The 13,616-nt window shown below is 42.0% G+C and overlaps 1 protein-coding gene and 1 long non-coding RNA gene across 2 annotated transcripts in view; both read left to right on the top strand.

Annotated features, from left to right (window-relative positions):
* Positions 1–848: 848 nt before the first annotated feature.
* LOC143891770 (uncharacterized) overlaps positions 849–13,616 on the top strand; it is an 82,242-nt gene continuing 69,474 nt past the window's right edge. The window contains exons 1-4 of the mRNA XM_077396302.1: positions 849–1,108; positions 1,193–1,227; positions 1,346–1,410; positions 2,974–3,414. Of these exons, the coding sequence (XP_077252417.1) occupies positions 964–1,108; positions 1,193–1,227; positions 1,346–1,410; positions 2,974–3,414 (686 nt within the window). The 5' untranslated portion in view covers positions 849–963. The remainder of the gene's footprint in view (positions 1,109–1,192; positions 1,228–1,345; positions 1,411–2,973; positions 3,415–13,616) is intronic.
* Positions 4,667–6,228, top strand: LOC143846583 (uncharacterized). Its single transcript, XR_013234790.1, has 2 exons — positions 4,667–4,785; positions 5,933–6,228. It is a non-coding gene; the product is annotated as an uncharacterized LOC143846583 (long non-coding RNA).

Here is a 13,616-nt window from a genome sequence, read left to right as displayed (position 1 = left end):
TAGCCCATTTGTAATGTCCATCTCTAATTACCTAAGGCCACGTTTGGCAACCCAGCAATTTTTTTCATGGAATATTATTTCACCAAGTGGTGCGAGAGGCTTATTATGGAGAGTGGGAGAGAAGGAAGAATTGAGAAGACTTTTGTTTGGGGTACAAAAGACCTAACCTACGGCTGAGATCAACAGATTAATGGTTTAGTTCACCCAAATAGGTGAGCCCCTTGATGCCTAGATCGTTGGAAGGTCTCATTAGTAGACGGTCCAGATCAACAAAATGTGGGGCCATTATGTATAATGTGTGGCCATAGAAACCCGTATTTTTTAAAAAGTACGGTACGACCCACACCGCAGGATGATCGATACCGTTCATTCGTTGGACCAGAACGTAAATATAGGTTATGCCGCAAAAATCATTACCACAGGATGATCCTGACCCTCCGATCTATAGAGGGACTGCACAGTATGGAAACTTCTATTGATCAAAGGGTTAGGATCATCCTATGGAAATGGTTTTTGGGTCACAATCTATTTACACTGGGGCCCATCAAATGGACGGTTTTGGATCATCCTATGGCGTGGGCCTTACCATACTTTTTTGAAAAATACAGGTTTATTCAGCCATTATTCGGCCACATTTCATATAATTTCTCTGCATATACATCATCATTTTTTATTACAATGAGGACATGATGTAACGCCCCAGCTCAAGAAGAAATATGTGGGGACCTCAACGGAAAAATAAAAATAAAAATGAAAGTCTCCAACGGTCAAAAAATCATAAACACTAACGTTCACATAAAATAAACCTCAAAAAGCCTATTCCACCCCCCCTCTCTCTCTCTCTCAAGGCCTCTCTCACCTGAGCTCTATTAAAAGACCTCAGATTTCTACTCTTTTCTGCATTTGCTTTCTACTCTTTCTTTTTCTTCTTCATTATTTTATTTTTTGTAGAATTTCCAGCAGATGGAGCCAATCAATATAGATTGGAAGAATATAGACTCGAGATTCCTCAAAGACGATTTATTCGAACACATAAATGCTCCAAAATGGTTCGATTTCTCTGCTCCAGACCAATCAGTAGATGACGAAGCCTGGTTTTGCAGGCCTGGTAAGATCTGAATTTTTTTTCCAGAATTCTTAGATTTTCGTGGAAATTCCAGCTGATTCTGTTTTTCTTTTACAATTTTTCCAGATTGTCAGCATCCAAAGAGCGCCGATGATTACAAGGTTTCAATTTTGGAACCTCGTTTCAAAAAAATCTCTTTCTCTCTTCCCTCTGTTTTTTTTTGTCCTTTTTCTCTTGTTCAGTGACGATTTTTTTTTCCTTGGTTTTTTGATTTCTCAGGTGAAATTTCTTGTGAGATCGACGAGTAATTTGGAAACCGTACCGTTAGGCGAAAGGAATCGCAGGTATTTTTTAAAGTTTTTTGGAACCCTAGTATCTCAAATCTCGTTAAGGAATTTCTCACGATATTTTGAGGACCGTTGGAAGGTTTCCATGGGAGAGATTTTCATTTTCGCTAACCTGCGCCAATAGTAACACTCAGCCCGATCGGCCCATCTGAGCCATCGGATTTATAGGTAGCACCTATCAATGTTTGTGAGAATTTTTGATCGAACGACTCACACACACTCTCAAGTCTCGAACCTAATTTCAGAGTATTTTTGGCTATAATGCACCGAAGAGGGTAAATATCTTGGGAAATGTTATCAGCACTACTGTATTTTGATGAGGGCACTCCTCACTTTATTAAAAGTACAGTATGGCCCTCACCATAAGATGATCCAAACCGTCCATTAGATGGGCAACAGCCTAAATAGGTTGTAACCCAAAAAATATTTCCATAGGTTGATCCTAACCCTCCGATCAATAGAGGATTAGGATCAACCCTCTAACATACAGATCGGAGGGTTAGGATGAACCTATGAAAATGATTTTTGAGGGACAACCTATTTAGGCTGTGGCCCATCTAATGGACGGTTTGGATCATCCTATGGCTAAGGCCATATCTTACTTTTAATAAAGTGAGGAGTGCCCTCATCAAAATACAGTAGCGCTGATAACATTTCCCAATATCTTTTCATTCTCTTTTTATTTTGGCAAAAATGCAGTTACACACTTACACCCCCCTCAACTTTATGACATTATCAACTCTAACCCTGCCTTAACCCGTACAGGTGTGGCTTAAAGTCTTGGGTATGCTCACTGAGATGAGAGTTCGAATCCCCCTGGGCTTACCATGTGTGTGGTTTACGGGTGATTGCGCGCATCGGGGGGGAATTAGTCCCACTCTAACCCTGACTTTTAAAGTCACCAACTACACCCCCGATGTTTCAATTTGTATTAGGTAGACCCCGGGCTTTTGAAACACTATCAATGCTAATGAAGACCCGAATACAAACACTACAAAAACACAGTGGGTTCACATTGTTTGGATGATCCAGAGAGTTCATTTGATGGGTCCTTGACATAGATAGGCTGGGCCCAAAAAATCAGCTCCATAGGATCATCCTAACCATTCGATCTGTGGGCGAACCGTCAACTGAGGAAGTCTACCTTATACAAATTGAAACTTTGGGGGATGTAGTTGGTGACTTATAAAAGTTAGGGTTAGAGTTGAAAGTGTGAGAAAGTTGAGGGGGGGGGGGTGTATCTTTTTCCCTTTTATTTTTGCTAGAGAACGAGTCGAAATGAGTGCATATCGAGTCTATGGTTAGTTGGAGCTCCAATTTGTCAATTTCTCTGAGATGACCAAATTACCCCTGGTCTCATTGCTCCAAAAGCGTCTTATAAGTTATAATGATCTAATACACTGGGACTACACGGGATAAATTAGTAAATTTAGTAAAACAAAGAATCAGGTATCGTTTTTCCCGTAATCAAACCGACTCGCGACTCACCGATTCGTCCAATCTTTTCAGATCACTCCACGAACTCACTCATATTTCATTTTCTCCAATTTTTCTTTTCAGAGATTCAACCTTGAAAAGAAGAGGAGTTCTTTCCACCATTCCCGCTCTCCGAGATTTCCAACTAGAGAAAACCGCACCCAAACCTCGGAAGAAATTCAACGATGATGGTGAGAATGAGAATCCGAATTCTTCTCCCGCATTTGCCCACTCTCCTAAACGAGCAATGAAAAGCAATAAAATCATCAAAGACTCGATCAAATCGAGTGCAGAAAAGACGAAGAAGCCCCCCCAATCCGATTCAGATTCTGTTATGGATTCTTCGCAAGAAGAGAAGAGGAAGCTTCGGAGTACAGTTTCGGCGCGGAATCTGTTTGCGGGGAGAGAAATATTGAATCAGGTGACGGAATTCTGTAATGAATTGAAGAAATTGGCGTTGAATGTAACGGAGAGGGACAAGACGAAGAGTCAAGAAAAGGAGGAGGAGGAAGAGAAGAAGAACAAGTAAGCGCTTTTTCCTTAATTTTTCTTTGGGTAGACAAATATTCCATGGACTTTTTTTCATGGTTGTGCCAAGCAGGGGAAAATTTTTACCTGAAATAATTTTGGGGGGTGGTAAATCAACCGCATATATCTTAAATCGACCCCATATAGGGCAGTGCTTAGAGAGAGATAGAGATAGAGAGAGGGATGGGGTCAATTTAAGATATTAGGGGGGTTCATTTATCATTGCCCATATAATTTTTAATGAAAAAACTTGGGCTACTGAAATCTGCACCGCCTTATTTTGATGATTGTGCTTAAAAAGGGAAATGATAAATGCGCCCCTTTTCATCACTAGTGACACCCAGCAGCAGTGTATAAACAATGACTGTAGAGGGGCTGATGTACTTCACGTTAGAAGGATTCAACGGATTTGATTGCCACATACATTGCACTTGGGTGTCCCCCGTGTAACGAAAAGAGGTGCATTTATCATTTCCCCTGAAAGATCTTGTCTTTTATTATTTGGGAAATGTTAGCGTCCATCGCAAAAGGCATTTCGCGGCTGGTCTGTCGCACATCGGACCAGCCACCTCATGAATGGAGACAAATACTGTTGGTCTGACATGCGACAGACCAGCCACGAAATGCCTTCTGCAATGGACCCTAGCAAAGATGGGATCAGTAACCAAATAAAAAATAAAAGATGGGATCAGCAACCAAAGCTTATTACCAACCCTTAAAATTCATGGTTGTCAAACATGCCCATATTGTACTTCTACCACTGGCAAGTTACTATGTGCTGCTCCCTGCCCCTTTCAAAAATGTACCCAAGAGGCAAGAACACGCCCCCACATTGGATCCCCATGATCAAAGTGCATTTATAATATTTCTGAAAAATGTACAACTAAAAATGTACCCAAGAACACGCCCCCACATTGGATCCCCATGATCAAAGTGTATTTATAATATTTCTGAAAAATGTACAACTAAAGAAATACTTAAATGTATTTTGGTGCTCTGAAAACCATCTCTAATCCCATCTGTGGAGGTTTCTATGTGGTGTTATCTATCTAAAGATCAGAGGGTTAGGATTATCCTATGTAGGTAATATTTGGGCACATTTTAAGCCCAACAAATGAATGTTTTGGATCTTTCTAATAAAGTGGGTCCCACTCTATTTTTGAAAAAGCTCGTTTATTGGCGCTCTCATTAGATTTCCTACCTCTTAATTTGATGTCTATTTGAAATTGCAACAGAAATGAAGAGAGTGAAGGCGAGCAGCGGTTTTTACAAGTTAGATCATGTCCTCCCTCTCCTCAGCGCTTTTCATCCCCCTGTAACCCACAAAAGCTCACCAAAACCACCTCTCTTAAGCCTCCTACGCCGAGAGTAAGTCCCTCTACTTATTCCATTCACTCATGCCAGTTGATACAATGCTCCCTTATAATAAATGAGGAATGCAGCTACACACAGGCAAGGCATACCCTTGAAACATAAAGATATGTGAGGTGCATATGCAAACCTTATGTCTACAAAGAGAGGAGTGCCATAAATCAAAACAAGGTTTTACCTGTAAATCCCTGATTTGCAAAGTAGTATACTGGCCAATTAATAATGAAATGTCAAAAATGTAACTTTTTTCTAAAGTATTTCCGTGAGTTCCCTATTTATGTATCTCAAATTTTGTTGACAAAAATGCCCTTTATTCAATTTTCAAATTATATTTTTTTGCCTATTTTTTTTAAGGCTACGGATATTCCCAGGAACATGTTTTGATAATAAAGTGAACTCACCTTGTTTTTTATTACATGTTTTGATATTCCCAGGAACATGTTTTGATAATAGAGCCAACTCACCTTGTTTTTTATTATTAGTCCCCAAAAGCTCTACACAGGCCAATTAAAAAGTGTAAGATATGTAGGGGTTTTCTAGCCAATTTCGCTGCTGGCTTTTGCGTGTGGTAAATTAAATGAAGAAGACAAAAATATGCCGAAAAGTCAACCTGTGTGGCTGTTCTCAAATGCAAAAGCCAGCTGCTAAATGGCTTTATGTGAAATTGGCTAGCAAATCCCTTAGGCCACGTTTGGATACGGACAAGATTTAGAATTGGATTTCTCACATTTGCAGTTGAGATTTGGAATTGGATCAGATCCTTACATTTTCAGATCAGCTACAACAGTGAAAAAAGATCCGATTTTCAAATTTGTTCTACAAGACATTATTTGGGAATAAAAATTTGTGCTACCTTCACCCTTGCGGCTGCAGCAGCCAGACTACACCCCACGCACCCACGCACACCTCCCCCCCCCCCCCCCCCCCCCCCCCCCCCCGGTCTCTTTATTAAAAGTGAAATGCTATACTGAACAATGCGCATTTATAATGGAATAGACAAATATATAAGTGGCACCGAAAAATATAAAATTAAAAGGAATAATAATTAATGCACTTCGTTAATGGGAAATATCAACTCTACATAATTTATACAACAATTTTGGATGAATTTTCTTACATTATTTATTAATTGATTGTTGGTTAGGTGAGAGGAATTCTTCAAGAGGTGGAGCAGAAAAAGATAACAAAGCAACCAGTTGTGGAAGACGAAGAAAACAAGAAAATCTCAGTTTCTAGCACTGAAGCAAGGCCTCTAGACATGTTTTGGTTCTTGAAGCCTTGCACATACCTTGGCGAATAATTGTTTTTATCATTAAACTCAATCATTTATTCATTAAATTCTTTTGTTGATTTTTAGATCATGAGAAATTACACGAAGGAGTATTATTGTAGTCTGCCATTTTTTCTCAATTGATCGAATAAAAAAAAGTCTTCTCAGCTGATGGGGTGTGGAAAAGTCACCTCCAATTAGCTGTCGACACGTGGCCCGCCCACTAAGAAGTTGGCACCAGCCCCAGGAGTAGCCAAGTAATCTGCCAATGGCAGGTAAAAGTAGGCCCACACATGGGCTGACACATGGGGTAGGTAATTCACCTACCCAAGGCTCTCGCTATAAATAGCCTTCACAAATGCGAAGGTGGAGGACCAAATCCCTAAGAAAAGTTACAATCTTATGTTTGGCTTCTCTCCTGCTCATACTGACTTGAGTGTCGAAGAGCCTATCAAACCACTACGGGTTGGTCATCTGACCTTGTGCGCTCCTGTGCAGGATAACTCTTGAGTCAACTGCTGGGACCGGCCGGATAAGCTCCTCTGTCACTGTCATATCTGTTACCGATTTTGGGCCTAACAGATTGGCTCTATCCTTGGGACCATGAACTAAAACCTGTTCTAAGTCTCATTTCAATTGGCAAGACGGAGGAGTGCTTGGATACCCCCGCACAGGCAGTCCGAGCCGAAGCGCCTCGCAGGGCTCGAAGTGAGCGAATCGCCTCACAGGTGGTAGCTCCCTCTGCAACAACGGAACATAGCCCGGCTCACTTGGAGCACCTGAATCCTGCTCCTACTCCCGAACAAATCCAAACTCTCTTTCAACAAACGACAACTCTTGTTGATCAATACAAAAACCTGATCCAACAAGCACCTCAGCAACATCTCCCAGAAGCCTCCTGACCTGTACAGGAAAGGTCGAGCCCCCCAGGGGAGAACCTATACCTCCCCGCCGTGATCAGACCCACCACTTCTCAAGCTGAGTCCATCACTCCCGAACTAGGCATGCGCAAAAGGAGCCTCATAACCGTCACCGGTCACGGTCTCGATCGGTGCAGAGGCGCCAAGCCAAGGAGGATCGTGCGCCTCAGGAGAAATCTCGGCATCGTCGAAGGAGCTTAGAAAGCCATTTCGACTCGGCCGCGAGTCCCACTGTAGAAGAGAGGAACAGGCCAACGGGCAGAGTAGAAGAAAGGGCTGATCCGATGCTACAGAGATTCGAAGAGATAGACCACCGAATTGAAGAACTGGCAAAGGATCAGGGCCCGGCCTATCTTGAGGACGTTCTCAAGCAGATCACCTTTTACTGACAAAGTGTTGCGCGCACCGGCACCCAGAGGATTCAAGATGCCACAGGTCCCACAATATGATGGAACCACCGATCCCGTAGACCATTTGGAGACATTTAGAACTATGATGCTCCTCCACGGCGCTTCCGACGGGTTTCTTTGCAGGGCCTTCCCCACTACCTTGACGGGGGCCGTGAGAGACTGGTATTCATGGCTAAAGCCGAACTCCGTTAATAACTTTGAGGATTTTGGAGATGACCTGGCCCGGCACTTCATGAGCAGTCAGCGGCCCAGAAAAACCGCGGCATCACTAATGGCCTTGAGACAAGAGGATAACGAGTCTCTGAAAGCATTCGTGGGCCGGTTCAATAGAGAAGCTTTTCAAGTACCGAACCTTGATCCTTCCGCTGCTATGAACGCCCTCCACACAGGCGCCAAATCCAATGACTTCAGGCGATCAGTAGCCCGCCGAAATCTGCACTCCCTGGCAGACCTCATGGCCGGAGCAGAAGAATACATATCTGGAAGAAACATTAGCTGCCCTGAACTTGAGCAGGAAGAGGACATCAGAAGAAAAAAACCCTACCAAACAGCGTAGGGATGATAAATTTTCGAGAAGGGAAAGAAGTCCTCATAGGAAAGAGGAAAATTACACACCCCTTAACAGGTCCAGAACTCGAATCTTAGCCGCAATCCAGGAAGAAGACTTTGTTAGATGGCAGGCCAAGATGATTTCAAAAGGAAATAAGAGGGACAAATCCAAGTACTGCCGATTCCATAGGGATCACGGTCACGACACCAATGAATACAGGCATCTGAAAGAAGAAATCGAGTTACTGATAAACAGAGGATATCTCAAAAAATATGTGAAAAATGATGGCGACAGAAGGGAGTGCAGGGAGAGAAGCCCCAGGACAAGAGCCATCGGTAGCCTCAATTGTTACCCGTGAGGCATGAATCTCCTGCCCCAATGAGCCCGCGTCCCGAAATGAACCAATCTCAGCTTAATGGTATCATCAACACGATTACGGGAGTCCCAGGCCGTGTAGAAGGCTTGGCCGGCAAGAATATTTGGCCTCTTATTTCTGGTCGTCCCAGGCCGGGCAGAACATTTCGCTCCATATTTCTTGTCGTCCCAGGCCGTGCAGAATATTTCGCCTCCTAGTTCTGGTCGTCCCAGGCTGTGCAGAAGGCTTGGCCAGGCAGAATATTTCGCTCCATATTTCTGGTCGTCCCAGGTCGTTCAGAAAGCTTGGCCGGACAGAATGTTTCACCTCTTATTTTTGGTCATCCTAGGCCGTGCAGAAGGCTTGATTGGACAGAATGTGTTGCCTCATATTTCTGGTCGTCCCGAACCGTGCAGGGCACCAGAAGCTGGCCTACGCACTTCATTCCGAGCCTCGACTCATTCAACCGTTCAGGAACGCAACTTCTTATGCTTCCCCAAGTCATTAAAATGACCTGGAGAACCGGGGGGCAAATGATGGGGTATGGAAAGTCATCTCCAATTAGCTGTCGACACGTGGCCCCCGGAGGGCCCACTAAGAAGTTGGCACCAGTCCAAGGGGCAGCCAGGTAATGTGCTAAGGGCAGGTAAAATTAGGCCCACACATGGGCTGACACCTGTCCTGGGGTAGGGAATTCAACTACCCAAGGCTCTCGCTATAAATGGCCTTCACAAATACCAAGGTAGAGGACCGAATCCTGTAGACACCCCATTTTGACCGTGCCCTTAACCTTCCAATTGAATGTAAAAACCCATAAAACCAATGTTTTAAAGTCCCAAAATTCACCCTAAGCTAGGGTAGGATCCTACTAAGGTCCCTGAAAAATTTCGTCGAAATCCGAGCGTGTTTGCTTAGCGAACGAGCCGAGAGAGGACCGTAGTGTAAATCAGAAAGGGGGGTGAGTTTATCCTGAGAGGGGGGGTGAACTTATCCTAGAAAAGATGAATCTGAGCCGAAAAAGATGCGGATTGCGCGCGCACGTTTATCAATTTTCGCGCGCCCATCAAATTTGGAGTGCCAATATCAATTTTGAAAATGTCTATAAATACTAAGCTAAAGCTCATTTTCTAAAAAAAAAGAAAAAATTTCGCAGAGAGAGAGAGAGAGAGAGCTAGGGTTTCGTCTCCTTTAATCATCTTCTCTGATAGCGTATGCCGGATTCCGGCCAAAGACGATGATCCGATCCAATTCCAGCAAGACTCTGCATCCTCCGGTGAGTTCTTGTACATTCAAGGTTTGGTGATTTTTGCTAAGAACAGAACATCAAGATCTCTTGCAAATCTTTGTAAAATCTCTCAGATCTGAGATATTAGGGAAAATTCCAGAGAGAGAGAGAGAGAGAGAGAGAGAGAGAGAGAGAGGAGTTCTCGTTGAATCCTTATCTTCTCCGTCGATTTTTTGCCGAAATCCTGCAATCTTCTTCAGATATGCCATAAAATCCAGCTTCTCTTTCTTCTTCCCTTCACTCAAACGTCACTTAGATTCTTCAATTTCATTATCATTTAAAGAAACCTGCAAACCCTAGCTTTTGCCTTAGCTTTTGTTTTTGATTCCTCCGATCTTCTTCTCCGTCCAGCCATCCTCACCTCGCACATCTTTTATCTCCTTTCTGGTGGATCTTTTCTTCTCTGGTCAACTCCGATCAGAGCTCTGATCTATAATTTTCCATCTTTGAAACCCTAGCAAAGAGGGATAAATATAGAGAGAGAATTGGAGAAAGAGGAGAGAGGAATCTGTACTAAAATCTAAAATATCTGGCTACTTTTGCTATTTTCTCCATCTTCGAATCTCAGATCTAGTTGGCATTCACCAAAATATTCTTCGATTCCTTCTTAAAACCCCTATCATTTACACCTACGTCTGTAATTTCAGTTAAGCCATCATTAGATCCATCAATTTCTGCTATTTTACAACGATTTCGTATATTTCGGTGGCCTTCTCTGCAATTACATCGGTTCATTCCAATAACCTCATCGTTTTGGTGTATAATCCGAGAGAAGAAGAAAAGTAGAGCTTGGATCCTAATTAAGAAAAGCACAGAAAAAGGGTTTTGCAAGTTTGGAGAAGAAGAAGAAGAGGAAAATGATTTGCAGCTATTTTCTTTGACGAAATCTCTTGTTCCGGTCATTCTTCCTTGTCGTCCGGCAAAGAACTCGATGATTCCAGAGCTTTAAAATCCTCAATTCAGGTCTGATCATTTTTGTTGTCGTTAATCAGAGAATATTTACTCAACTCAGGGAAAATAAAAGCACAATCAATTACTCTTGGTTGAACATTTCAAGTCTTTACTTTTTCTTTGACTCGGATTGGCCTCTTGATGTAATATATTCCTTTAGGCTATTGATATGCTATCATTAGGTTCCATGCACCATAACCCCTGGACTCTTTGGAATACCCACTTGTTTATGTATCTTTAGTTGTCATAATTCAAATTCGTCAGAAATCATATATGCTCGTGTGTATTTGAGAACCCGTAATCATTTACTCTTGCTGGTTAGGAGTTTATTTCCTTAGTTTGAACCCTATGCCATAGTCCTTGTTGCCCATGATTTGGAGATAATAAGTTTAGGTCTTGATTTTTTTATCATCCTATTATACATTGATTTCATTTTATGGCTGAATGTGATTTAAAGTCCAGACCTGATCCTCTTTATTATACATTATCTTGATTTTCTTGAATCATTGATAAGAATTATTGCTTTTCCTTTATATTTTGTTGTATATTTGCTTAGGATTTTATCATTTGAAAAGAAGTACTTGGAGCCCACCTCGGTGTTTAGGAGACTTGCTCAGTCTCACTAGCATCCTTCTTTATCTTCTCTTCTTTTAGGAGACTAGCCTAGTCTCACTAGCACTCCCCTCTTAGGGTTGTGCACTAGGAGTCAGTCCTTTCGATATGAGTTCGTCCTTAGCTAGAAGTCTGTCCTTAGTTAGAGAGTCAATCTTTCAAGAGTCTGTCCTATCATCATAGGGGTTAGGATTCTGTCCGACCTCTCATCAAATCATGTGATTTTTTTATCCACTCTTGCAAGGTATAGGATGCTGTCCAACCCTTGCAGAGTCGTGATTCTGTCTTTTTCCATCGCAAAGCATAGGATGCTGTCCAACCTTTGCGGGATATCAGGAGTCTGTCATACTCTTAAGATGATAGGAATTTGTCCTCGTGAGTAAAAAACACTTGAAAATTTAAAAACATTTGAAAAGCCAAAATTCTCAAAAATCTTGAGTCTTAGGAGCGTACTAGGAAAATCTGTTCCGAACTATGTTGGCTTGATCCCTTTCAACAGGGTACGTAGTGCAGCTTGGGATCCATATCCCAAGTCCAGCCAAACTTTATAAATAAATCATTTCAAACCTTCAAAAAATACAAAAATTCTTCAAAACATTTTCAAAAAGATCTTCCCCTAGAATTAGGAGTCTGTCCTAGATATTTGGGGTGGTTTCAGAGTTAGGAGGCTGTCCTGTTTGTATTGATATGGTGTGTCTTGTCGTGTGAGTGTCCCTAGAGTTAGGATGCCTCGAGTCCTGATCGGTTAGACACATAGTCGAACCGATGGCTAGACTAGGAAGCATTTAGTCAGCTCATGATTTTCCTTAGAATGCACAGCCTAGATACACATAGGGTATAGGGCCTACCTGCGTTAGCTTAAGGCTAATCAACTTGCATTAGTTAAGGCATATAGAGAGTCATAAAAATTACAATTCACTTGAATTTAAGCAATCGTACAAAAAGTTTTAAAAATCAGTCGAGTCTAGGATAGCGGTTCTAGCTGGTTAGGCATCATAGTTTAGAATAGGTCATCGAACTACGTTGACTCCGATTCTTCCTGAGGCTGGGATACGTAGAGCAGCCCATCTTGGTCCGAGTCAAGTCTTGCATTAGAGTTTTATGATTCTTCTTGTCCAGTCATGTATCGAATTGAATTGTGTTGTATGTTTTGCTATGTTTTCTTACTTTCATGTACAGACCTTATACCTTTAGCTGTAGCATGCATGTATTTGTACACCAGAATTTAGACACCAATTAGGTATGACACTCATAACCTAGTTATTCTCAGGTGACACTTATTTCATTTCTTTTAGGTGTGCTTATCAATCATCTCCGAGACATGCATGATTAGATAGACGTCTTCTCGGAGATATTCGTTCCCATTTCACATGACTTTCGCCCAAAACTCTTCAAAATCAATAAGTAAATGGCATAAGAGACCAGGTGTTTGCACTTGGGCGGACGAGGTGCTCTTCGGATCTTCCAAATTCGTAACCAGGCACGAACCTTCTTTTATATCTCTGGTTATCCGTTGCAACAGAGCATAGTATGGGATCCTAGGCCTACTTCCTTGGATGACGACTCTTCTTTGTTTAAGGTACGCCTTGAATCTGGGCTAGTTCCCGAATCGAGAGGTATCTCACCTTTTATCGCCACTCATGCTGTGAGAGGCACTTCTTTTGAGAGTTCCTTGGTAGAGCTCTCCATTCACGTGGATGATCTAGAGAGAAACTTTCTGTCTCGTGGGGGCTCGTCCCCCTGCCTCTCTCGGATCGGGGTCCACAGGCTGGCGACTCTGCTGAGGAATTCTTTCGAGATATTGCTTAACTCTGTTAAAATGCCATTTTAATTAATTTTGAAGAATTTTGGGCTAAAATGATATGAAATGAGAATTTAATCGCTTAGAATCCAGGGGCACCAAATAGATGTTTAAAACAATGGATTCACACACTGCACAGCATACATTGTCATGTTTTTATTTTCTTTTATTATTATTGGCTTCACAGGATAGATACAATGCGTGCCACATGGGATGTCATTACCCTGTTGGTGCTGTTGTATCTATTTCAAAGCTATGCGCTGGTGCTGCAGCCGTAAACACTAGGCGTACTCGTGTTTACAGCAGCTGATGAGCAATGAAGCATACTATGTATAACACTAGGGTACTTGTGTTATACATTTTAAGTATGGATCATAAGCATAGTACCCGATATTTTGAGTCCGGAGCTCTACTTTCCTTTTACGTATATTATGTACATGGATATATTTGTTGATTTAGTAAAACCCAATTAGGAGTCGCATGTGTTTATATATGTATTACATTCATATAAGGACGAACATGTGTTGCTTATACATGTTGGAGCCTAGATTTAGGAGCCATGTCCTATCCATAGATTATTGTAGTTCACTTTATGTGGCTACAACGCGGTCCTAGTACACTCACATGTCTGCTTTGAGTCAAGCTTCTTAACTCTGCGAGATTATATTTAGGGC

This window comes from Tasmannia lanceolata, unplaced genomic scaffold (assembly GCF_043159265.1).
Source record: "Tasmannia lanceolata isolate RefF3 unplaced genomic scaffold, GAP_Taslan_0.1 ptg000015l, whole genome shotgun sequence".
Classification (NCBI taxonomy): domain Eukaryota; kingdom Viridiplantae; phylum Streptophyta; class Magnoliopsida; order Canellales; family Winteraceae; genus Tasmannia; species Tasmannia lanceolata.
This window is presented reverse-complemented; position numbering and strand designations above follow the sequence as displayed.